This window comes from Tyto alba, unplaced genomic scaffold (genome assembly GCF_018691265.1).
Source record: "Tyto alba isolate M040663 unplaced genomic scaffold, T.alba_DEE_v4.0 Super-Scaffold_30, whole genome shotgun sequence".
Taxonomy (NCBI): domain Eukaryota; kingdom Metazoa; phylum Chordata; class Aves; order Strigiformes; family Tytonidae; genus Tyto; species Tyto alba.
The window spans coordinates 4,339,380-4,364,588 of NW_024881305.1; the positions used below are offsets into that span (position 1 = coordinate 4,339,380).

At 60.5% G+C, this 25,209-nt stretch overlaps 1 protein-coding gene across 8 annotated transcripts in view; it reads left to right on the forward strand.

Annotated features, from left to right (window-relative positions):
• Positions 1-25,209, forward strand: part of ATP2B4 (ATPase plasma membrane Ca2+ transporting 4) — a 52,992-nt gene that overhangs the window by 13,037 nt on the left and 14,746 nt on the right. For all 8 annotated transcript variants that reach the window (XM_042800278.1, XM_042800280.1, XM_042800275.1 and 5 more), the window contains exons 2-16: positions 8,375-8,826; positions 13,490-13,687; positions 14,622-14,879; positions 15,695-15,820; positions 15,970-16,095; positions 18,051-18,086; positions 19,718-19,879; positions 19,983-20,197; positions 20,289-20,531; positions 20,652-20,893; positions 21,181-21,415; positions 22,503-22,682; positions 22,960-23,047; positions 23,190-23,296; positions 24,947-25,138. In XM_042800278.1, coding sequence (XP_042656212.1) covers positions 8,631-8,826; positions 13,490-13,687; positions 14,622-14,879; positions 15,695-15,820; positions 15,970-16,095; positions 18,051-18,086; positions 19,718-19,879; positions 19,983-20,197; positions 20,289-20,531; positions 20,652-20,893; positions 21,181-21,415; positions 22,503-22,682; positions 22,960-23,047; positions 23,190-23,296; positions 24,947-25,138 — 2,604 coding nt within the window. In that variant the 5' untranslated portion in view covers positions 8,375-8,630. The remainder of the gene's footprint in view (positions 1-8,374; positions 8,827-13,489; positions 13,688-14,621; positions 14,880-15,694; positions 15,821-15,969; positions 16,096-18,050; positions 18,087-19,717; positions 19,880-19,982; positions 20,198-20,288; positions 20,532-20,651; positions 20,894-21,180; positions 21,416-22,502; positions 22,683-22,959; positions 23,048-23,189; positions 23,297-24,946; positions 25,139-25,209) is intronic.

A 25,209-nucleotide genomic window follows, 5' to 3' on the forward strand; every position in this document is an offset into this window, starting at 1 on the left:
TCAGGGGCTGGCAGACTGCTGATGCTATGCTCAGGTGTGTTGCTGCCTCAGTTTCCCCATCTGCATAAGGCGGAGGGATGTGCAGGGCGTTGAGTCCTGTTCCCACCGGAGTGAATCTGCACCCGGTGCTGCCCCATCCGATGAGCATCTGCAGGAGCAGTGGGGGGATGGCTGAATGCACTGGGGCCGGGCTGAGCTGCCTGGAGCATCCCTGCCTCTCCCCTCGCCCCCCCCGAGCGACCCGCTGCTGGGCTGGCAGTGAGGGCTGTGGGTGAACTGGGTTGGGCTCAGCTCTGCCTGAGCTCCTGCCAGAATTCCAGTGTCCTCCAGCTGTGCCTCTGCCCCGGGAACTGCTCGTAGAGGTCTCGGGAGCAGAGAGCACCCGTCCCTCAAGGCAGTGCTCTTGGTCACCCCTCTCTTGCTTTAGTTTTAATTTTTTCCTCAGTTTTAATTCCATCCCTGTGGCCTCTCCTCCAGCCGCCTGGCAGGCTGGTCCCAGCCATCCTCTGTGCTCGGCAGGGAGCTGGGAGAGCCCCAGCATCCGTGTGCTGGGTGGGAGCCGGGCGAGGCCGAGCAGGGACTGAGCGTCTGCCTGGGGATGGGACCCCCAGCTGCCCACCCCACCCCCCCATGAGATCCTTGGGTGCCATCTCCCTTCTGCAGCGGGGTGCTGGGACCGACGGGCGTGCAGGCGTGCTGTGAACTGGGAGGATCCGGGTGGGTCTGAGTGCAGGGCTGGGATGTGACCGTTGCTTGACCTGTGTTCTGGGGCCACCTGGGTGGTGTTGCAAGAGGAGTTTGAGAGACAGAGCCCCCAGCCTCGTTTGCTAGCTTTTTTTTTAAAAAAAAAAAATCACCTAAATCCTAAACCTTTTGCTACGTTGCTTTGGCCTCACTCATTTGCTCTAGGCTGTAAACCTAAAAGACAAGCCCAGGACTGGGTCTGTGGTGGGACTGAAGTGCGGGAGGAGAGGCCATGGGGAGCAGCCTGGTGAGAGCTGTCTGCTCCGGACACCTCCCCACCAAAGCATTGCAAAACAGATTCAGCTGGAGGGGAAAAATAAGAGCTGGAGTAAAGAGTTGCTCAACGTGTGCCAGCTGATGCCTTAGCACCCAGCAGCGGGTGCCCAGTGCCCGCCGTGCTCCCGGACTGGGACGGGAGGAACCTGTTTCCCAGTGCCGAGCAGGAGGGAGAAGGGGTGGATGAAGCCTCATGTCGGGGTGCAGCGCAGCCCCCCCCCCAGGTCTGGCAGCACCGGGCCCCCGGGGGCTCTGCGCCTCTGCCTCGCCGAGGTGCCCAGGGGTTGCAGGAGGGGATGCTGTGCCGCTCCGAAGGCTGAAGGCTTGAGGACTGCAGGTATTTGCTGGTGCAGAAGAGGCTGGGGTTTGCTTTCTGCATACTTCTGCATTCCTCCACCGGCTGTGCTACCTTGTAAAGCACAAAAGAATAATGAGAGGAGCTGGGGTGATTTAGTGCAGGCGCCGGGAGAGAAATACCAAGGCCTTAGATGGAAACATTCCCCTTGACAGCTCGCCTGGAGACTCCCTCCTTTTTTCTTTTTTTTTCCACCCCCCCTGGAATTCCTGGGCCGCTGCACCCTTCGGCTGGGGAAGCCCGGGGGCGAGGGCAGATTCCTGAGCCCCTCAGCACCAAGGCTCTGGCAGCTGTGCCGGTGGCTTTTGCGCATAGATGCATCATGCCAGGGCTCGGGTGGCGGGAGCCACGGGCTGCCCTGGCCCCTGGGCTAGCAGCGGGCTCGGGGCAGCAGGTTTTGGGGAGCCACGTCACGAATCGCTGCATCGGCGCTTGTTCCACGCCTCCGCAGCGCGCCCGGTGCTCTCCTGCCTCCAGCCTCTTCCCTGCCTTTCGCAATAGCTAATTGCTGCCTTGGGCATGCAAAAAAAAAAAAAACCCAATGGTTTTCCTACCTTCGTTAACAGGAGGCAAAATGATAGCAAAAAACGGAGCCACGGCGGCTGTAATTAGTGGGCTGATGGCAGCTGCTCCCTGCGGAGTGGCCTGCAAAGAGAGATGCACTTTTGGAGAAGGTTGTCTCTGCCTGCCTTTCGCTTGTGCTTTCCTCGTAACCTTGGCCCCGGGTGCGTGGCTGAGCTGCCGTCCTTCCTTTGGGTCCCCACAGTGTGGCAGAAGAGGAGGAGGAGGAGGAGGAAGATGGTGTGGCGGTGTCCCTGCTCGGGGCGGGATGATGCTCTGGTTTCCTCCCCGTCCACGGGCACGTGGGTGCTGGTGCACCCTGCGTGAGGCTGAGTGTGCAAAACCCGACCCGGGTCGGCGGAGGGGTGTGGGGGGGTGCGTGGGGGGGGTGTGATAGCTGGTTTGGGGATGTGAGCCCTGACTTGTGCCCTCGCACGTGGCAGCCCCGGGGCGCGTGTGCTGGCGGTCGCCGTGCGCGCGCGAGAGCTGCGCTCTTGGCACCCACCCCGTCACCGGGGAAGCGTGTGCCTCGGCGGAGGCGCGTGGGAGAAATACTACGGGCTCTGCTGTCCGTGGGCTGGTGCAATTCATGCTCCGGCGGGGAGCTGGGGCTGGTGACATCTCGGGGCCAGCAGCTCCTTCCCGCGCCTCTGACGATGTGTGTCACTCTGAGCCAGCGACCGCGCGTGACAGCGTTCTACGTTGCCTACGGTAACAGGGTGCTGTGTGTGTGTGTGTGTGTGTGTGTCCCACCCTCGTGTCACCTCCGGCGTCCCAGCTCGCAGACGGTGAGGTGCGTAGGAGTCGGCACCGCGTGGGAGTTTGGGAATTTTAACTCGCTGCGTTGCGGAGCTGCCGCTGTGCCTGGGGGGGTGGCGGTTCCCCCCTCCCAGGGATGCTGCCATTCCCGGGGGGGCTGCTGTGGGGGCTACCCGTGGGTTAGTGTAGGAGAAGCCCTGAGTTCCTTCGGACCCTGCAGCAAAATTCCACTGGAGTTGGTGTTCCTGGGCTGCAGCATCAGCCCTGCACTTTGGCCCAAGCCACTTCTGCACTGTGACTCAGTTTCCCCTGGCACGGTGTTGCTGCCGCCGCCAAGCTCTGCCAGGGCTGTGCGAGGCCCCAGCACTTCCTGGGTGTTTTGCAGGCTCTTTTCCCAGCTGCAGTACCCTGGGGGGACACGTTTAGTCCCCCCACTCTTGCAAGATGAAGGCTGGGAGCTTCTTCCCCCTTCCGCACTGCATGGAAAATGAGAGGGTCTTGCAGTTATTGGGGTCTCCCCCATCCCAGGATTTTGGCTCTCGTGTTTACCCGCCCCCATTTGCGGCACCTTGGGGTGTGGCAGCTGTCGGGTGGGTGTCGCTGGAGGTTTCCCACCGGTGGGTGCTGGGGGGGGACACCCCACTGCAGAGGGAAACGCCACTGTCCCCTCCCCTGGGGTGCTGTGCCGCTTGCCCCGAGGCAGCGAGCTCCGGGGAAGGAAACGGATGCCGTGGTGGGAGGAGGTGCTGGCGAGGAGGTAATGTCCTGTGGGTGCCTGCCCAGGGGTGCCCCGGCGGGGGACGATGGTAGGTTTGGGCACCCAGGGCCTGGGGGAAGGAGCAGGGAGAGATGGATGCTGGCGTTACGGGGGGAAGAGGGACAGATCCTGCTCCCTCACTGCACGGGTGCTGGTGCAGGGTGCCGTGAGTGGAGCTTGCTCCTGGAGAGGTCTGGCCGGGGTGTTTCGGGCTTGTTCTCCCCCCTTGCCTCTCCCACCCTCCCCTGCTCAGGGCACAGCCCCTCTCCGCGGTGTCGGGGTGGGGGTTCGGATCCTGCACCTCCTCCCTTCTTGGCTGCGAGCGAGCGCTGGGGGAAACGCTTGGTCCTGAGGGTGAAAATCCTCCCTGGGGGGGTACCGGGGGCTGCGGGCTGCACCCGTGCCCCTCAGGAATCGGCCCTGGCTCTCTGGAGTACACGGTTTGCCACCACCTCAGCTCCTTCCATCCACCTCTCTCCCACAGAGGTGATAACGCCCAGTAGCTCACTGGGTGTCTCCTCTGGGTGCCCCCCCCCCCCACCCCAGGGTGCCCCGGCCACCCGGTGCAGGAGGGGTTAAGCGTGCGGGGCAGGCTTGCTATGGGTGTTGCTGGGAACAAGCAAGCATGCCTGTTGCCATCTGCGCATTGCAATTTGGTGAGTGTGCAGGGGAGGGGCCCCTGAGCCCTGGGTGCTGTGACACCCCCCCCCCACCGGCTTCATGGGGAGAGGTGGGGGCTCAGACACCCTCCTGCTCCCCGGCAAGCCCCCTGCGCACTCGGGTCCCTTCCCCTCCCAAAAAAATCCTCCACCAGCAGCAGAGCTTTAACGTGTCTCTCCTGGTGACTTTCTCGGCAGATGCATCCGCTCCAGCAGTTTTTTGGTTCCCTCTTCCATTAGGGCATCACTCCCACGTGGGACCGTGGCTCCCGGCAGTGGGGTCCGTGCAGTGGGAGGGGAAGCTGGGAGAGCTGCATGGTCTCTCTCAGGACAGTTTCCAGTGACAGGCAGTGAAAGGGGCTTCAGGCCCGTTTTTTCTGCTTTAAATGGCTACTTTGGCTTTTGGAGCTCATGTGTCTGTCCGGAGAGTCTGTCTGTCCGTGTGGCTGTGCTCCAGGGCTCAGCATAGGCTCTCCACTGGGGATGCAGCTCAGGTTTTAATTTCCAAAAAGAAAAATCTTAAACCCAGGCCAGGAATGGTAGTTTGGGGGGGTTGTGTCTGGTGGGGGTTTTTTTGTTTGCCTTTTTTTTTTTTTTTTTTTCTTTTTTCCTTTCTCCCCACTTGGCAACACAAACAGCATCCCTGACAGCTTTACATTGAGTTTGCCATGGCAACCTACAGCAGCTGAGTGTTTCCAACACCCCATCCCCAAAGAGGGAGGGGAGACAAACCCTGGCGGGTGCTGCCCAAGGGGCAGCGCGTGGGGCTTGGATGCAGCGGCCTCTGCACTGATGCCATCGGGCAGGTGCTTGGGGAAGGTGATAAAATTTGATGGAAATGGCCTGAGGGTTGCTCAGTGGGCCTAATCCTGCCTGGCTGAGCTGCCCTGCCAGCCCAGTGGGGTTTGTGGCTCTGGGCAGGAGAGGCAGTGGCTGGTGTTGCTCTTCTTCGGCATGGTGCTTTCGGCCCTGGATGGCGGGAGGTGTCCAGGATGGAGCGAGATGCAGTGAGAGCTGAGCTGCGGCGCGGGTTTCCCCTTCCTTCATGGGTAAAAAAAGGAAAAACAAAATCACCTGAGCTCGGTTGGGGCTTGCTCCATCTCTGGTCATCCGCCGGGGTGCGTGGCATGATGCTCACGTCTGCCTGCCAGGGTCTGGTCTGGTCCGAGCGCGCTGATCTGAGCAGGGAGGGTTTGTGCCCTTGCCCAGTGGCTCAGCCGTAACTGGCGTGTCCTGAGCTGCTGGTGCCGTGGGCTGTGCCGCCGGCGTCGCGGCGAGACCGCTCATGGCTTGGCTGAAGGTGTCGTGTGTGACACGTCCAGCTATTTTATTTTCTTGTCCCTCTCTGCGCAGCCCACATTCCTCTCCCCCATGCTTAAAAGCCAGCGGGACCCTTTCCTTGTGCCAGCAGCCGCTCCGCTGCCCGGGCCGGGCACATGCAGCAGGGCTGCTCCGGCGCTGGCCCGCAGCCGCTCTCCCCAGCCAGGACGGAGGTGTAATGCAGCCGTTTATTATTCTGGGCAGGTTTGTCTGCAGCACCGCATCGGCTTCGCCGCTCCTCGCCAGCCGCTCGCTCCTTCCCGGAGCGTGCATGCTCCTTCCCCCCCCCCCCAGCTCACACCCCGGCCCACGGGTCGAGAGGGTCCCTGGATGCCACCCCAAAACTCCTCCGTGTCTGCACACAGCTACCCTTGTCCTGCTCGGGGATGCTGTTTGGAGGTGATGCAGCGCTGCTGGCGGCTCAGCGGGTCCCGCGCAGCTGGTTCCCGTGCAGGGCAGTCGGGATCCTGCTCAGGCTCTCCTCCCTGGGCTGTGTTTTCTTGCCCTGGGTGCCAAGGGGACCCTCAGGGAGCACTTTTTCCTCTCCAGTGCTCGAGAGCTCTGGGAATGAGTTATTAGAGTTAGGGACAGCCTGCTGAATGCTGCTGGAGTCATTAGGAGCTTGTTAGAGAGTTAGCTGGTAGGGAAGCCCGAGCCCAGCTCTCTGCTTGCCTGGGATGGATCCTTCTCAGCCCGTCCTGTGCTGGCGGGATGGGGCAGAGACTGGCCAGGAATGGGTCTCTGACCCCAAACTGGAGGAGGATGCTCAAAGCAGATGGCAGGAGCTTTCCCTTGTCACGGTCCCTCCTTTCTTCTTGACCGGCAGAGCGAGTCCCCGGGGCTGGCGCTGCTGGAGGGAAGGAGCCACATGGCTGGGCACGGGCTGGTGATGATCAGCGCCCAGTGGGCTGCTTCAGGGGTAATTATGGACTAGGCCGTTAAAGTATTAATTAACTCTCTTTCTCTTAATCTCTGAGCTCTCCTTAGAAGATGTTAGTTGCTATGAAAGAGGAAAAAATTAGTGTGTTGAGGTAGGGGGAATTATCTTTTTTTCTCTTGATCAGCAGGAGTCTGCTTAATTGGACCTGCTGTCTCCTGCTTCCCGCTGCCGGCAGCTTTCATGCCTTTAAATGATAGATGGGCTCAGCCGTGTGAGGAGCTGTGGGGTGACCAGGCTGGGCATGGGCAAGGATGCTGATGCAAGGATGCTGGTGCCCCAGCTGGTGCTGGTGATCTCTGCTCTATGGGGCAGCAGCAACGCTCTGCCCCGGGGTTGCAAATTTGGGTGCCCCAGGAGCCGCAGTGCTGTGGGGGGAAGCACATCCTTGTGCTCCCCATCCCTTTGCTGCCTGCAGCTGGTGGACAGGACCGTCCCCTGGCATCGCTGGTGTCCCTGAGGGTCGGTTGGTGCCTGTTGTCTCCTGATAAAGCTGAGAGCCGCCCTGGGCGTTGCTGGTGGGGAGGGGAGCTGCTTGAAGGGGCCAAAGTCTGGGGCGGGAGCACAGGGAGGGGTTTGCTTTTTCAGGATCTTGCTGCCCCAGGCGTTGCAAAGCTGGGGTGACCAGTGCTGGAATCGGGGTTGTTTGCTGCGGGGGTGGTGCTGGGACAGCCCCACGATGGTCTGCTGCCCGTCTGTTGGGTTTGCGAGGGCTGATGCATCCCCTGTGCTCCTGGGAAGCGGGGATAGCTGTTTTCCCTCCTTCCTCCCATTCTTGTCTGGCACGCTTGCTCTGCCACCTCTGGACCTCTGTCTCAGTGCTGGTGCTGCCTTAGTGGCCATTCCCCTTTTGTTATTCATTTACATTGCTCTAGGAAAGCCTTTATTTTTGTTCCCCGTAAAGAGCCTCCCTTGCAGGCTCTTTGCTTCTGTAGCGCTGGAGAGGTGTCTGGGAGCATCGCTGCTGACGTCTGAGCTTGGGAGCAGAGCTGGAGGGTGCCTTGGGCAAGAGAAAGCCCTTTCCCACTCTGGCCTGTGCTGCTCTGCCTGCTCCTTCCCCATGTCCCTAGCTGTCCCCAGCGCCTGTCCTCTCTCCCTGGGATGACAGTGGGGGACCCCAAACCCCCGGGGACCGGGGGAGCTGCGGAATGCTCGTGGTCCCTGCCTGGCCGCAGCGCTCAGATCTTGCTGGTTGAAGCTGTTTTGGGGCTCGCCTGCTCTCGCGGGCAGGGCTGGGGTGGAAGCTGGATGGCAGCGGTCTGGGGCTTTGAGAGCTGAGGCCAAGAGCCCGCTCGCTGCCTTTGAGGGGACGGCATGAGAGCTTGCAAGAATACAGAATGCTTCCTGAGACACTGTCTGAAAGAGTCATTAATGCAAAAACCTCTTTATTTTAGAGAAATGTGCAGGTTTTAGTAGCTTCTCTGGGTCTTGCCGAGTCTCTCTGCTGATTAAAAGTCCGCTGGGTGCTGCGAGCCCCTTTCCATGGGTGCTGGCTAGCTCGGCGGGATGCCTTTGCTTACCTGTTGGCAGTGCAGTAAGGCGGCGCTCCCCCCTGGCACGGCAGCCTGTGGAGGAAGCAGCTGTTTTCCACTGCCGAGATATATTTTTAAACCAAACTGAATGGGAGCGTTTTTCTGGGCCGGGCAGCTGGGGGTTGAGCGAAGAACCACCTGGGCGCCCTTCCTGCCCGGCCCCATGCGCTGCCGGAGCTGCTGCCGCCGCCGGTTTTCCCTGCGGCATGGCCGAGAGCCTGTGAAACGCCCCGCTCCACGCCGAGCCTGTCTGAGCTCCTTCCGAGGTCAACTTCTGCTCGTTCAGGGTTTTTTTGGTCAAAAAGCCGATCCCTGGGGCTGGGTGAGCAAGCCGGCACCTCCAAGCCATGTTATTTCTGGGTGCTGCCTGCCCTTGGGCACCATCTCTCACGCCCGCCCGTCCCGTGGGGCCCGTGCATTTATTAGTAGGCCTCCTAATGCTGATATTTTTGTTTCCCATCCTTGTTTTTGCAGCTCCAGTTGCTGTGGTATCCAGGGAGCCCTCCTCCTTCTGCGGGAGATGCACGCTGGTCGTTGCTAAGGTCGCCTCCGCGGTAACATGCACATCCTGTTTACACCTTTATCTGGAGAAGTTGGGCTCGGTTAGAGGCACCCGCTTCACCCGGGCAGCCCCCAGGGAAGGGGCCGTGCCGAGTATCCCCTCACCGGACCCTCGAGGGAGGGTGCTGCAGGAGCCGCGAGCCGGCGTCGCCGCCACCGCGCCGGCAAGATGACGAACAACGTGGCCGACCACCACCCCGGGAACTCGGTTGCTGAAGGCAACCATGAAGGGGACTTTGGTTGCTCCATGGTGGAGCTCAGGAACCTCATGGAGCTGAGGAGCGCCGAGGCGGTCGCCCGGCTCAATGACTCCTACGGCGGCGTGCAGAACGTCTGCAAGAGGTTGAAGACGTCGCCAGTTGAAGGTAAGTGGCCGTGCTGCGGTCTTCAAGGTGGGAACGCCTGCTCCGGTCTGGCTGGAGCCACGCAAGGTTCGAGGTGGTGGCTTAAATAACTGTCTTGCGGCAAAGCTCAAAGCGTGGTCCCGTCGCACCGGGCACCCATCGTGGGAGATGGCTCCCTGCATCTTAATAAAATGCTTATTTAAGGTGGAAAAGGAGGAAAAAGAGAAGCGTCTTCTATAATAATAGATGCGAAGGGGGTTTCTCCAAGGTGTAGCTGGGAGGGTTCCTCCCAGGTGTAGCCTGGAGCCCCGCATCCCCCGGGAGGATGGAGTGGAGTTGGGATAGGAGCAGGGGTGAGGAGCTGACGGGGCGTAAGAGGGGTTCAGGGTGCGGGGGGGGGGGGGGGTGCTGCTCTCTGCAGCCCAGCTGCTGCCCCGCAGGTCGGTGCCAGCTTTTCCCGTTTAATCATTTACAGCGCTAACGGCAGGGCTGCGCGGGCTGTGGGTGAAGGAGAGTGTAAAGGTTGGGGAGCGCGCCTGGAGAAGTGGCCAGGCTGTGTGGAGCTCGTTTGCCGGGTGTTTGCATCTCAGCCAAGGGACGGGCAGCACGTCCCCCCAAGCGGATCCATCGCAGCTGGGGATGGGGAGAGGCCGGCAGGTCTGCCCCTGATCTGTGGGGCTTCTCGAGCTTAAAACCTGGTTGGGTGCTTCTGAGCATCAGAGGTTTGAGCGGTGGCAGTGATGCTTGCCTGCGGGTGCCAGGTCCCTTCTTGGGAGGCTTTGGTGGAAGGATGTCACCCCTCCTCCCCGCGGTCTGAGCTGCATTTTTGGGGCTCCCCCTTATCAGTAAGCAGGGGCAGGCGCTGGTGGTGTGGGGGGCTTCTGCACAGCGAGGTACCCCATCCTTGGCATTAAAATGGGGGAGAGACCCCCTGCTTACAGCACCGAGGATTTACCTGGGGCTGGGAACAGCACTGGCAGGCTGCGGCCCCGCACTGGCTGTGTGGGATGGGGGACGTGGCTGTGCCTCAGCTCTGAAAACTTGTGAGTTATTGTTAGCGTCGTAAACTCGGGATTAGCGTGTTTCCCAGCTGTGAGTGGGACCGGGAAGGGGAGACAATATCGGGATGTCATTAGAGAAGGGGGGGTGAGTCCCGGTGGAAATACCAAGTCCAGGTCGCAAAACAATGTGTTTGGCCCTGCCAAACTGGGAGCGCGCTCCTTTGGGGGTGGGAGGAGAGGGGAGGGGGGGGAAGCGAACCCGAAAGGCTCTGCCTTGGCCTGACTCTTGCTGAGGGGGAGGTGAAGGGCTGCCCTTCCATCCTGAGTGCTGCTTCCAGGCACTGTCTGGTGTTGCTGTATCGTGGCCCCGGCATCTCCCTGCCTCACCCTCTTGCTCCAGAGGTGACACTTGTTGCCTGTCCTAAGCCCTGTCCTGCTGAGCCCAGAGAGCAAAGAAAGGTTATTTCCTACAAGTTGGGATTTTTAGGAAGAGCGCAGAGCAACGCAGGCGAGCTCAGGTTGGGTTTGCAGGTGGGATGTCCCAGCTGGGGTTTAGTGGTGGGCAATCTGGAGAACACCAGCTGTGCCTTCGCACGTGTTGTGTGGGGCTTTTTCCCTCTGGGAAGTCTTTTGCAGAGAGCTGGGGCTGACTCGGACTTGACCCCGAGACCCTCTCTGCCTGCAAACCCCTCCTGAGCTCTGCCTGGCCAAAGCCCAGGAGCTTTGCTGGACCTGAGATGGAGCACCGCTGCGTGCGTGCCCCCGCTCCACGGGGCAACAGGCAGCCCTGTGCAGATCTCTGTGCCCGGCCCCGTGCTCGTTAGCCCTTTGCTCGTTATCCCGCTGAGATGGTGTGCAGCTCCTGCCCGGGGCGGGCAGGGAGCATGTGGCTGGGGGTCCTTCCCCCGTGTCCCCAGAGGAGGCTGCTGGCACAGCAAAACCTGCCCTGGGGGGGTGGGGGGTTCTCCAAAACCTCCCGCCCCACTTTAAATCATGACAGCCCGTTGCAGGCTTTGCTTTGCTCCCATCTGGGGTGCGCGTTTGATCCCAGTTTGATCCCATCCGGGCGCGTGTGGCTCCTGCCCCACGGTGCTGCCGCCTCTCCCCGTGCTGCAGATTTGGCTGCCCTCGGTTGAGGGACACTGGGGTGGTTTGTCCTCGTAGGGTGGGATCTCCGCACACAAAGTGTTTGTGCGACGAGGGTCCCTCCGGGCATCGGGGCAGGGGTCTGCAGGGACCTGCTGCCCTGGCTCTTGCCCTAAAAGGTGTTGGTGGACCCCAACCCCTTAGGGCTCCTCCCAAAGGGGCTTGATGATGGGGTGCTCGCTGCCGGGCGCTGGCTTCCCCCCCCCGTCTGTCAGTCCTGTCCCCCAGCCGGGCTGGGTAGGGTGGGAAGGGGAGCGGGGCGGTGGCGGCGATGCACAGGCAGCTTCGGTGAGTCACGGATTACAGCGTCTCCCTTCCCGCTCTCCCCTGGGTGACGAGTGTCAGCAAACACCGCCCTGACTCACCCGTCGGTGGTAGCGGTTCCCGGGGCTGCCGTCTCCTTCCCGAGCCGGGGTTCAGAGCCTGCTCGGTGTGGGGGGCTCCTTGCGTGAAGGCTTTGCCACCCCAAAACAGCTTTCCCGGGCTGCAGGACCTTCCCTCTAATCAGGGGACCGGTGACTGCGCAGGGTTTTCTTCTCCTGCTGTCACTTGTGGCCTCCATCCAAAATTTCTAATCCACTCCCCCACTAATCGGTGCCCCCCAGGCCCTGCAGTGGCCCCGGCCGGGAGGGATTTGCTGGCAGCCTGCAGTCCCGGGGCACGCACCCACAGCTTCTGCTCTTTGCAACCCTCCTCGAGCCAGCACAGATAAATCAAAAAGCGCCCCCCCCCCCCCCCCCCAAACCCCTTCCCCAATTGCCCTGGGAGGGTGGGGGGCAGCTCTGTGGGTCACGCCTGTAGGTGGGACGCGGGTTTTGGAGGAGCCACGCGTGCAACCTCCCCGTGCCCCGTGGCAGCATCCTGCATCCTCGTGCGAGAGCGTGTGTGTGTGTATGTGCCCGTGCCCGGCACGCCCGCCCACGGCACACGCCGTGCCTCCCCGGCGCTGGCGTGAGTCAAGCCGAGGCAGTTAGCCATATTTTCCATCCATCCCGCCGGAGATACTGGGCGGGAATCGAGGCTGGGAGATCCCAGGATCCTTCTGCCTCGTCACGGCTGGGTGGGGACGCCTGGGCCGCTCTGCCAGCGCGTCCCCTCCCTGCAGCCGCGGGGTGCAGTCGCAGCAGAAAGGATGGGGGGGGGTGTTTGGTGTGTGTGTGTGTGTGGGGGGAAATGGGATTCATCCTGCTGCTTCCTCCTGGCTGGGATGACATGGAGCTGGCTGGAAGATGTCCCCTGAGTGGGAGGGCTTGGTCCCCTCGGGAGGGCATCGCTGCCAGGCTGCTCCAGGCACCGGGATGTGGCCAGGGCCGGGTGTTACAGCCGCCTGCCCGGTGCATTTCGGGAGCTGGCAGCGGCCCCACGGGCCATCTTAAGGTGGAGAGCAGGGGGGGGGGGCTCAGCCAGAGCATCGATTAAGGTGGTGCTGGGCAGGGCAGGCAGCTCTCACTTTGGGCCCCATTAGCTTTTTAATGGCTTTAATGCAGGGGATGACCAGGGGAGGCAGTGGGGCGAATTGTCATCTCCCATCACTGACCCATGCCCTGGGATGGGAGGGCTGTGAAGGCTGTTGTGCTCCCAGTCCCCTGGGCAGGGGCTCAGGCTCCCCTGTTGCTCCCCTTTCTGCTCCGGGGTCGCTCCCCCTTTCTGCTCCGGGGTCGCTCCCCCTTTCTGCTCCGGGGTCGCTCCCCCTTTCTGCTCCGGGGTCGCTCCCCCTTTCTGCTCCGGGGTCTCTCCCCCTTTCTGCTCTGGGGTCTCTCCCCCTTTCTGCTCCGGGGTCTCTCCCCCTTTCTGCTCCGGGGTCTCTCCCCCTTTCTGCTCTGGGCTAGCTCCCCCTTTTTGCTCCAAGGTCGCTCCCCCTTTTTGCTCCAAGGTCGCTCCCCCTTTTTGCTCTGGGGTTGCTCCACGCAGCCGGAGGGACCAGCAGCCCAGCTCAGGGCTGTCCTGCTCCTTTCCTCGCTCCCCCCCCCCCCCCCCTTTTTGAGCAGGATCAGCCCCGTGTCTCCTCCACCAGCTCCCCGTGGGAGCTGGTTTGGCCGCGCTGCCCCAGCCTCTGCAGCCGTGGCGTGTCCGTGGGGCTCGGCCGAGTTCGGAGACGCTCCCGCTGCGCCGAGTCGCGGGCTGCGGCGGCTGCTGCTCCGAGCTGGCAGGAGAGAGGGATCAGGTGGCTCCGACAGCTCCGAGCGCCGCTCGCGGTGCCAGATTTACAGCTAATTTGATGCAGCATGTAAACAAGCCGGCCAGTGCCAACTGGCATTAACTGGCACTCGGGCGCTTCGTGAGGCTGCAGCACCGAGGAGAGGCGGCTCGGCGTGCTCGCCCCGGCCCCTGTGCGCTCTCCTGCCCCACCGGTTGCATGTCCCCTGCTCCAAGGGGGACATGAGCAAAGCGCTGCCCTGGCTCCCTGCTGCCTGCACCTTGTGCCCCCCGTGCAGGTGGGGAGCTGCTCCTTGCAGGGGTCCCACTGGTGCTGGTGGAGGGGGGGGCCGTGGGGCAGCGGTGGGGTTTGCCCGCATCTCCTTCTCTCTCCTCTCCAGGCCTGTCCGGGAACCCGACCGACCTCGAGAAAAGGCGGCAGGTCTTCGGCCAGAATTTCATTCCTCCCAAAAAGGCCAAGACGTTCCTGCAGTTAGTGTGGGAGGCACTCCAGGACGTCACGCTGATCATCTTGGAAATCGCAGCCATAATTTCCTTGGGCCTGTCCTTCTACCACCCTCCGGGCGGTGACAATGAATGTGAGTCCCTTGGGGTCTCTGCGGTGGGGTGGGGTGGCCGGTGGGGGACCCACAGGAGCTGCCTTGTCCAGCCGTGCGGGAGCAGGGCTTTGGGATAGGTGTTGTCTCTGGAAGGTCGCTCCGTGGGTCCATCCACCCTGGTGCAGACGGAGCTGGGAGCTACTTCTGCTCAACCTTTAGGCGGTTGGTTCTCTCCATCCTTGGGGTCCTTGGCACGGTCCTGTCCAGGGACCTGCACCGATGGATGTGCCTGGGTGCAGCTGGCACCATGGCATGGCTCAGAGCTCCTCCGTGCTGCTCCCCCAAAAGATGCTCAAAGGCCAAGGGGTCCATCTGGTCTGGTGGCTTCCCCATTCCCACGGAGCTTCTCTTGATTGGGGCATGGAGGGACAAGGCTGTCTGTCCCCTGGTACCTCCCCCCGACCAGGGGGTGTTCCCCCCAGCCGTGACACCCCATGTGTGCCTGGGTGACAGTGCTGAGCAAGTTTTTCCTCCCTGGCCTTGGATCTCGGTATCGTTGGACGAATTAAGCAGGGGCAGGGATCCGGAGATGCAGGGACATGGTGATTCACTCGGGGGTCACGCAGTGGAGGGAGGGTTGGGTGCTGCAACTGGAAATAGAAGCCAGTTGTCCTGGCTCTCTCAGCCCAATCTCTGCCAAAAATTAAAAGTGAAAGGGGAGGGGGAAACCAACAAAAAAAAAAAAAACAAAAAGAAAAACCCAACCAACCAACCAAACAAACAAAAAAAACCCAAAACCAAAACAAATGCCTCCAGGGATGTAAAAACCCTCTGCTGAGAGCAAGGGAAGCCCTTGGACCAGCTCAGGGAGGAGAAGGGAGGAGTAGCTGTCTTCCAGGCTCTGCGGTGTGCGTGTTACTCGGAGGAAAGCGGGTGTATTGCTGTGCAAACAAGTTTTCTCCTCCGACTGCAGTGTGCGGCCAGTCGGCGGGCGGCGTGGAGGACGAGGGCGAGTCGCAGGCCGGCTGGATCGAGGGGGCGGCTATCTTGTTTTCGGTGATCATCGTGGTGCTGGTGACCGCTTTCAATGACTGGAGCAAGGAGAAGCAATTCCGAGGGCTCCAGAGCCGCATCGAGCAGGAGCAGAAGTTCACGGTCATACGCAAGGGGCAGGTGATTCAGATCCCCGTGGCCGAGATCGTGGTGGGAGACATCGCGCAGATCAAGTACGGTGAGTGGAGGTGGCGGCGGCTGGGGTCTGTCCCTCCGCCTCGGGAGCCTGGTGGTCCCTCCTCTCTGCTTTGCCAGCCCTTTTGTCTTGGGGGGGGGGGGGACACGTTGGCTCCTCCAGTTACTGTATTTTGCAGCATTCCATGGCCGGGAGCAATGGGAGATGCTCCCGTGCAGGTGATGGAGCGCTCACCTTGCCTCTTGCCAGCTTGGAGCTTGGCTGGCAAAACTAAGCCAGACCCTGCATGCGGCTTTGGGTTGCTTTAGCAACCTGCTGGTCTCAAAACCGATTAATTTTCACAACCATCTCCTTGCTGAACATTCCCTTAACAAGGAGATGCAGCCCTGGGGCTAAACTAGGTCCTACTCCTTGTTTACCAGGGGTTATGCTCATCCCATGCAATTCCCATCGGGAAGGAGATTGGTCCAGCATGGTGTTCATTTTCACACAGGGCTTTTTCCTTCCATGGCAGGTGGATAATGGGATCGTTTAACAGTTTGGATGTATCAGGAGGCTTTGGGAGGGATGTGATGTTGATTCAGTAAAACCAGATGGGAGAAGCACTGTGAGCAAAAGTCCTCACAACGAATGCTTCTGTACATGAGTGAAGATTTTGGAGCTATTGAGTATCATTTTATAACACCCATCTGTCTTATAATACCCATCTTATTGCTTCTCCTCCCTCTAGATTTGGTCTGAGACTGAGTTTTGAGTCCTTTTGCTGACACACAAAGCTTCCTCCTGGGATGGGGCAGGCAGGGGTGAGCTGCAGCTGCCCGGGTCGGGGCTGACCCCCTTCTTTGCTCCTCTCCTAGGTGATCTCTTGCCAGCAGACGGGATCCTGATCCAGGGCAATGACCTCAAAATAGATGAGAGCTCACTGACCGGGGAGTCAGACCAAGTCAAGAAATCGCTGGATAAAGACCCCATGCTGCTGTCAGGTGAGGATCCCTGGCTGCTCTTGCATAGCGGGTGCAGCGCCAGGATGGGTTTGTGCTGGGATGGAGAGGTGGTTGCTCCCAGGTCCTGGTGTTGGGGAGGAGATAGTTCCCAGGTGGCCGGTCTCACCGTGGCCTTTCTGCTGTGCCAGGTACCCACGTGATGGAGGGCTCCGGCAGGATGGTGGTGACTGCTGTGGGTATCAACTCCCAGACAGGAATCATCTTCACTCTCTTGGGTGCAGGAGAAGGAGACGAGGAAAAGAAGGTGAAGAAAGGTAAGGAGATCCACTGAACCTGCTTTTTTTTTCCCCCCTCCTTTTGCCTTTCTCCCTTTCCTGGGAAGCATCCACCGGTGTGCAACAAGCTACACCCACAGCCGTGGGACGTGGTTGTGGGTTAGTGCCCGTGACCCAGGCAGGTACGGTGAGCTCTCGAGGCGGCGGGGGGTGATCCCTCCCTGCTGCCCCTTCGCCCTCAGCGTGGGGATGGTGCTGCCTGAGGAAAGCCCCCCCACCCTGTGCACCCAGATCTCAGCCCGCCGGCTCTTTCGGACGTGGCTCCAACTCTCTCTTCTCCGGCCGGCTGCATCCTGGAGTTGCAGGGTGTGTGTGGGGAGGGGTCGAGGCTCGGAGGGAAAAGTGGCCGATAGCGATGCCCTGCGGTGCTGTGGCACGGTGCTCATTGCCCGCCCCGTGGTGGGAAGGTGAGTCCTGGTTGTCTGCAGGATGTTAGGAGCCCACCCAGCACCTTGAGGACTCTGCTGAAGATCTCTGCTGGCATCCCCCGAGCTCCCTGGGGAAGGAGGCGAGGCGCAGAGGATGGCAAGAGGGAGGGGAAGGAGGCGAGGCGCAGAGGATGGCAAGAGGGAGGGGAAGGAGGCGAGGTGCAGAGGATGGCAAGAGGGAGAGGAAGGGTTTTGTGCTTTGGGGGTGGAGGGTAGGAGAAGCAGGCAGGCTGAGGTGTTCCTGATCATGCTGGGACTCAAATGCTTTCCTGCCTTGGCTCTCGCATTATTCCCCTGCTCTGTGCCAGCTCCGGTACAAGCCAGGCTTGGGAAGCTCCTGCTCTCTCCCGTGTCCACACACACCCCTGTTCAGCAGGTCTGGGCTCACTGGGGAGCAGCCGCAAGGTGCGAGGAGCTGGCAGGAGGGAGCTGCTGGCTGGCATCGCTGCCTGCACAGGCATCCCTGCGCCGGGGAGCCCTTCCCGGGAGGCAATGCCAGGCGGGGAGAGGCTTGCCGGGCCTCTCCTGGCAGCCGTTCCGGTTCTGGGCCACATGTGTGCCGGGTTTCTCCAGCTCTCTGCTCGCCTGGGGCGGACGGCTGGCTCTCATCGCCGGGGTTCGGTGGCTGTGGAGCTTTTGGGGTTTAGCTGCCAGCTCGGAGGTGGGAGTTTTACGGGGTGAGACGTGGGGATGGCACTGCTGTTGGAGCGGAGCAGCAGCTCGCCAGGCACCCAGGCACGGCGCTGTGGTGTTTTCCCAGCCTTGAGGCTCTGTCACTCAGCCCCACAGCAAACCCAGCTCTGTGCCTTGCAGCCCCCGATTTGGGAGCAAAGTGGGGCTGGGGGGGGGGGGGGGGGGGGGGGCGCTTCGCAAGCTCATCCCCCACCGTGATGATGGGGGGATGATGGGGAGAAGGTGTAGAAACCCCTCCTCACTCGAGGCTTGTCTAGACTGTGCGCCCCGTGTTGCGGAGGCACATTGGGGAACCCCCTGTGTGCAGACCTTGCCCACCACAGACATTGGGGGGCAGAGCCCCCCCCCCACTATGGGTGTAGTGCCGCCCATGGCGGGGGACAGGTCTGCACCTCCTGGGCGGATCCGCTCGCACCCGACGGCAGCGGGAGGTAGGGAGCACCGGTGCTCGGCCCGTGACAAGCTCTGCTGTATGGTTTCTTCTCCCCGAAGGTCTGAAACACCACTGGCACCCTTTGAAGCGCTGACAAGGGTTGTAGCGGGTGCTTTGCAGGTGGGGAAGTCTGAAGCCTTGGGAACGGGTTGCCCGGGGGGAGCCGGGGAGCTCCGGAGCCTCCCCGGTGCCGTGAGCTGTGGACCAAATCACGCGTGATGTCCGGAGGGTGACCGCAGGGTGCTGAGCCCTGTGCACGGATGCCGCTGGAGCGGTGCGTGGCCCCTTGGAGCGGGGCCGACCCCAGGCTGTCCCACCAGCCCGGAACGGTGATCGTGGGTCCATGTGCTCAGCCCTCCACCCTTTCTCTTTTTGAACAGGTAAAAAAACCGGAGCCCCTGAAAATCGCAACAAAGGTAACCAGCCTCTCCATCCTTTGAACCAGCACCACACTAACTACCGAGCATTCCTCCTTCCTTCCTTCCTTCCTTCTTCTCATCAGTCTGTGCTCTTTGCTGCTCCGGCGGGACTCTCGCCTCGTTGTCCTGGGAGAGGGTGCAATGGTCGCGTGGCCAGTGGCCCTGGGATGGCATCGTGGTGCCCTCCGGCACCCCACCATAGGGCTGTGTAGAGCTGGGATGGGGCTGGCTGGCTTTCCCCATGGCCACATTGCCCCTGTGAGGGGCAAAGCCTTTCTGCAGGGAGGACAGAGCTCTTCCAGCAGCCTGGACCACTGGTAGAGCATCCCTTTCCCGTGGCAAACTTCATCCGCGTTGACGTGAGCTGCAGCTGTGACCTGGTGGCTCTGAAGCCCTTGTGCCCGTCAGAAGCCGTCCCTTTGCAGGGTTTGTGTTTGGGCATGGCTGGGGGAGAGATGTGGGTCCCCTCCTGCTGTTCCCAGGATGAAATGTCCCACGGGGCCTGGCCAACGTGACAGTTGCACCCTCTCCTCCCATGGCCTCGACTCCGTGAGCGTCTCCTCGCCAGTGTTTCTCACACTGTTCTTTGCAGGCTGTGGAGGAAGCCCATTTCTGCACCTCTCTCTCCACCTCTCTCTCTCTCTTTCTCTCTCCTCTCAGCAGTTTGAGTTTCCCTCCTTCCCGTCAGACTGTGTCCGGGTGCTTGTTTTGTCCGTGTCGGGTCTGTCGTAACCGTGGAGGTGTCCGATGTGGAGCTGCCGTAAGCTCCGGGGCGTCTCAAGCCATCGGGCAGCAGCAAGCCGGGAGGGGACAGGTCCCGGGGCATCCACGGGCAGATGTGGGGCCACTGCTGCTCCTCCAGCCCCAAAGGCTGAGGAGGAGCCTCTAGGGAGGGGGGAAGGGTTCCCACCCTCTCCCCATCCCTCTCCAAAACTTCCAGCTGACTTGGGTCTCCACGGTGCAGACCTTCAGCTGGATTAGACCAGTTATAGCAACTGAAAGCCTGGCTGTCTCGGGTCCTAAAACCACGATGGATGGCTCAGGGTTGGGATTCAATGAGCTGGCTCACTCCTCCTCAATCTCCATCCGAATTTCTAACCGTCCCCCTCCATCTCACCCCCTCAGTCGCTCCCCTGGCAAGTGATTCCTGCTGAGCTGCCCACAGGGCACTGCAGAGGTGGCACCGGGAGGGAGTGGGGATGCTCATCGGGGGACCGGAGCCTCTCTGGGGTCAGCCCAAAGTGCTCCCCATCTGCTGCAGAGTGTAAAGCAGCCCACGGGGGAGGCCAGAAGAGACCTGCCTCCACCCTAAAGCCTGGCCAGAGGGTTTCTTGCAGCGCTACTTTTGAGGTGTGACCGGTGCAGGGGTCACATCGCCAGTGTCAGCTCTGAGGATCCTTTATCCATGGGGCTGGGGTAGATGGCAGAAAACTGCCCCATAGAGAGGTGGCAGGGCCCCGGGACATGAGGTTTCCATGTGCTCGGATGCGTGTGTCATCGGGAATGGTTCTTGTTCTGGGTTTTCTCTCTCTCTCTCTCCCACCACCATCTTTCTCAGTGGTGTCCTACAGGTTTTCCGGGTCTCTCTCCTATTCACACGTGGTGTCTTATTTTGCCCTGGGCTGTAGCTAAAACTCAGGATGGTGTGGCCTTAGAGATCCAGCCCCTGAAGAGCCAGGAAGGGGTGGAAAATGAGGAGAAGGAGAAGAAGAAGGTGAAGGTGCCCAAGAAGGAGAAGTCTGTGCTGCAAGGGAAGCTCACGCGCCTGGCGGTCCAGATCGGGAAGGCGGGTGAGTGGCGGTGGCCTGGCACGAGCTGTCACCCCAGAGCTCTTGCTGGAAGCTGTCCCCTTCCCCTGTGTCCCCTCACCTGCCGCTCTGCCTCTTCCCCCAGGGCTGATCATGTCGGCCATCACGGTCATCATCTTGGTGCTGTACTTCGTGATCGACACGTTTGGGGTGCAGGGGCGGCCCTGGCTGGCGGAGTGTACCCCCATTTACATCCAGTACTTCGTCAAGTTCTTCATCATTGGTGTCACAGTGTTGGTGGTGGCCGTGCCTGAGGGGCTCCCGCTGGCGGTCACCATCTCCCTGGCCTACTCCGTGAAGGTGAGAGCACGATGCAGCGGGGATGCCGGGGCCACGATGGGGAAATCCAGGCTTTTGGCTCTGACTTTCCCGGTCATGGCGCCTGTTGCAGAAAATGATGAAGGACAACAACCTTGTGAGACACTTGGATGCGTGCGAGACCATGGGCAACGCCACCGCCATCTGTTCGGACAAGACGGGCACGCTCACCATGAACCGCATGACCGTGGTGCAGGCCTACGTGGGGGACACGCACTACCGCCAGATCCCCGACCCCGAAGCCATCCTGCCCAAGATCCTGGACCTCATAGTCAACGGTGTCGCCATCAACTCCGCCTACACATCCAAGATCCTGGTGAGTTGGAGAGGCACAGCCTCATGTCTTCTGGCCTTCCCACCGCTGACCATCCCTGCCGCTCCCCTCCTACCATACTGAGGTTTAGCATTGCTTTTCCTTTTCCTTCTTCCTCTCCAGCCACCTGAGAAGGAAGGGGGGCTACCCCGGCAAGTGGGGAACAAGACTGAGTGTGCCCTGCTGGGTTTTGTGCTGGACCTGAAGCAGGATTACCAGGCTGTGCGGAACGAGGTGCCGGAGGAGAAGCTCTACAAGGTCTACACCTTCAACTCGGTGCGCAAGTCCATGAGCACGGTGCTGAAGAACGGCAACGGCGGCTTCCGCATGTACAGCAAGGGAGCTTCCGAGATCATCCTCCGCAAGTAACCGTCCTCCCTCCCTGCGCCGGTCCTCTCTGCACGGTGGAGCTGTTTCGGGGGGCTGCAGGGTGAAGGGTGCCCAGCTGCTGTGGGAGCGGGGAGGTGCTGTCATGAGAAGCGTTTCAATTCTCTTCAGGCGGCTTTGGTACAGCCGTAGGGAGCTGTGAGTAAGGGGGACGCCCCCATTTTGCGGATGGGGAACCTGGGGTGCCAGGGGGGGAGCAGGTTGCTGAGCCGGCAGCGCGTGTCACCACCGGTCTCCCTCACCCTCCATCCTGGTCCTGCGTTAGGTGCACCAGGATCCTGGACAAGAACGGTGACCCCCGGGTGTTCAAGGTGAAGGACCGGGATGAGATGGTGAAGAAGGTGATAGAGCCCATGGCCTGCCACGGGCTGCGGACCATCTGCCTGGCGTTCCGTGACTTCCCCGGTGACGCCGAGCCGGACTGGGACAGCGAGAACGAGATCCTGTCCGACCTCACCTGCATCGCTGTGGTGGGGATAGAGGACCCTGTGCGGCCGGAGGTACTGAACCCCTGGCTGTCCTCGGCCAGGAACCCCTCTCCTTGCTGCTCAGGACCACAAGCCCCTTATGAAAGCACATGCAGCTCCTCTAACTCCACCCTTGAAGTGCCCCACACTTCCAGCTCCCTGCTGCAGGCACTCCCCTCCCATACTTGGGAAAAAAATGACCTGGTGGCAGAGTGTTTCCACCCAAACTTTCCCCCCAGCTGCTGCCAGGGATCTGTGCACAAGCCAGACTGGTTCCACATGCTTTTGAAAAGCGCATGCGGACACCATAGGGGTGACAGAGGGGTCTTGGAGAGGGACAGGGCTGATCTAGCTGGTTCCTCCCTCACGGCTTGCCGTCCCACTCTGCCTCTGCTGCGGGGCTGATGGGCAGGCAGCTGGGCTAATGCAATAAGCCCTCCGATACCTGCCTCTTGATTACATTTTGGAGCTTGTCCCTGTGCTCCTGCCTTGCTTGCATCTTTCCTGATTAGATGTTCAAGTATCTGGGTCTGGGAATTGCATTACAGATGCACCGTCTGCACCGGCTCTGGAGGCCGTTGATTCAATTTGCTAATTTCTCACTAATATCCTCTTCCCCCACCACTCCGTAATAGATAAACCCATTAGAGCAGCAATGGAGTGGGGGTGGACGAGATGCCCCCGTTCTGATGGATTGCCTGGCTGTGCCTCGGCGCCCAGCACCGTGGTGTGAGGGGAGGGAGGCAGTTGCCTTCCCCGTGGGGCAGCGTTTGGAGGATCTCGTGTTGGCTGTGTCAGAGGAGCTGCTCTGGCCACGCACACCGGTCTGGCCGGAGCTGTGGCGAGGGCAGGAGGCTGCAGTGCAGGAGCAGGGACAGGCATCCTCTCCGGTCCCTGGTGGCTTTCCCCTGCACCTCAGGGATAAATGGCAGAGCTGGGGGTGGGAAGTTTTCAGTTCAGCATCTCATCCTGAGTGGGTGCAGGTGGGCTCCTGGTTCCTGACCCCGTCGGACCCCTTTCCAGATCCTTTTAGGGAGGATGGGAGAGGAGCTGCCTGGATACCCAGTGCCAAACCTGAGCACGCTGCCCTACCTTCCCCGACTCTGTCCTTGTCCCCCAGGTCCCGGATGCCATCCTGAAGTGCCAGCGTGCGGGGATCACCGTCCGGATGGTGACAGGGGACAACATCAACACCGCCCGTGCCATCGCCACCAAGTGTGGCATCCTGCTGCCCGGGGAGGACTTCTTGTGCCTGGAGGGGAAGGAGTTCAACCGGCTCATCCGCAACGAGAAGGGAGAGGTGGGAGAGCAGCCCCGGGTCCTGCCCTGCAGTGGGTGTGGGTGGCCTCTCTGACAACCCCAGGCTGAATCCCGTTGGGTTTCCTTCCTCTCCTTGGATAAGCACAGTTGGTCCGGCAGCTTGCCGGGATCCTTGGCCAGTGCAGCCGTAGGGTGTCCAGGGGCTTGGAGGCAAATACACTGTGCTGTCCTAGTTGGGGTTTGCTCTCCGGTGGGGCAGAAGGTTTCAGGGGGCAGGGGGGGGTCCCTTCCCTTTCTCACATGTTCTTGTCCTGCAGGTAGAACAGGAGCAGCTGGATAAGATCTGGCCCAAGCTGCGTGTGCTGGCCCGCTCCTCCCCGACAGATAAGCACACGCTGGTGAAAGGTGAGCGCTGGCTGGTTCCCCCAGTTGCTGCCTCTCACCCAAGTGTCACATCCTGCTCTGCACGGGTGCTTTTCCAGCATAATCCGTGCTGGGAGCCTGTCCTTTGGGCTTATTTTCTCAGAATTGCTTGCCTCCATTTCAGGAATTATCGACAGCACCGTTGGTGACCAGAGGCAGGTGGTGGCCGTGACTGGGGACGGGACCAACGATGGCCCAGCTTTGAAGAAAGCCGACGTCGGGTTTGCCATGGTACGGGCGGGCAGTGGGTTTTCCTCAGAGGTGGCCTTCACTCTCTGGGGTGAGAAATGAATGGCACATTTGGTTATTCTCAACACAGAAATTATTTCTGAACCGGTGAAATGCTTTTCCAAATCTACAGGATGGCTTAAAAAAAAAAAAAAAAACCAGCAACTTTCTTTGGAGGTTTGATTTCATTCTCATGAACTTTATAGGACTGTTGGCAAAAGACTGATGGGAAGCAACCCTCTGAGAGCCTGGCTTAGCGCTGGGCTTCTCTGTCCCACCTGGAGGGACCGTGTCAAGCTGAAGGTGACACAGCACTTGCAGAGCACCCAGAGCAGGGACCAGTCTGGCCCCAGTTTCTGAGCTGTGGGGGTCCAGGAGAGCTATAGGAGCCCAGAGATAAACCAAATCACGCTGAGTTACTGGAGTTCTTCACCCAGGCTTGTAGCAGGCAGCGCAGTCTCTGAGCACAGTGCTGGCACTGACTTGGGAAGTTTATTTACGGTCCTTATCTCCTGGTTTGCTGCTTTTCTTTGCCCTGTCTGAAAGAAGCAAGAAAATAAACCTGTCATTTTTAACAGGTTTCCTGTGAATTGTTTAAGTTTAGATATGTGAGCATAAGCCAGCTGCTGGGTGGAGCATGTAGGGAGCTTGGAGCAAATGAGAGATTTTTGGGGAGCAGGTGTTTTTAGAAGGTGTTAAATATCCAACTGCAATTCTGGAGCCTGTAGGGTGAACAGCAGAAGGTCTGTCTTCTCTTGGGGCCCATACAGTACCATGTGCAGGATCAGACCCTGGCCAAGCATGGGGCTTTGCTTGGGGCTGGGTACGGGCGCTGTGCTGCGCTTGGGTCTCCAGAGCATGGGGAGCAGAGACAGCACAGGGGATAGCTCTGTCCCGCTGCCTCCGAAGCTTATGTCCTACAACAGCCATGGGGTTCTGTCTGAGATGGGTCTTGCAAATCTCAAGATTGCTTCTTGGGGAAAGCACCACAGAGCCGGCTCGTTATGGGCATCGCTTCAGTGCGTTTAATTACTGCAAAGCGAGCGCCTCTGTGTGCTGGCGGTGAGAAACGCAGCGAGCTCAGCTCCTGTAGAGCAAACTCTGTCCTTCTGAGATGCTGCGGGTGACTTTTTGGGAGGCTGTGAGCAGCCCTGCTTGCTGTGGGGCTGCCATCTGCCCCGGATGGGGCAGAGAGCAACAAGAAAGCACCGGATTTTTGGGATGCTGAACTCCCTCTCTCTCATTTTGGGGTCCCAGCCCTCACTTGCAGCAGAGATGCCCAGCCCAGGGATGCTCGTGTCCCCTGGTATAAGGAGGAAGCCCTACTTAGGAGCTGTTTTCCAGCTTTGCAGTGCTGTGGCCCCTGTCCAGGTCAGCGCAGTGATGGGTTGAAAAGCTGTGTTGACTCAGAGCCCCACTCTGAAGCCGAGCTCTGGTGTCTGTCCTCAAAGGCTTCACTGCTTTGGAGCCTCTGCTCTCTCAGGTGCGTTGGTGCAGCCGCAGCAGGACTCGCTGTCAAAAACAGGACTGGCCCTGGCTCCAGTGGATTTTTCTCTTGGGACTGTTTCTGGGAAAAAAAAACAGAGCCAGGCGGACAGTGAGCGTGGAGCTCGCTCCATGATTCACCCCAACCCTTTCTCCCCGGTCCTCAAGGGCATCGCAGGCACGGACGTGGCGAAGGAGGCTTCGGACATCATCCTGACAGATGACAACTTCACCAGCATTGTCAAGGCAGTGATGTGGGGGCGCAACGTCTACGACAGCATCTCCAAGTTCCTGCAGTTCCAGCTGACCGTTAACATCGTGGCCGTCATCGTGGCCTTCACGGGCGCCTGCATCACGCAGGTACGGGGCCGCTGGGCTCAGCAGGAGGAGAGAGGCGGCTCCTGCGAAACGAGGAGTGAAAAGAGGGCGGT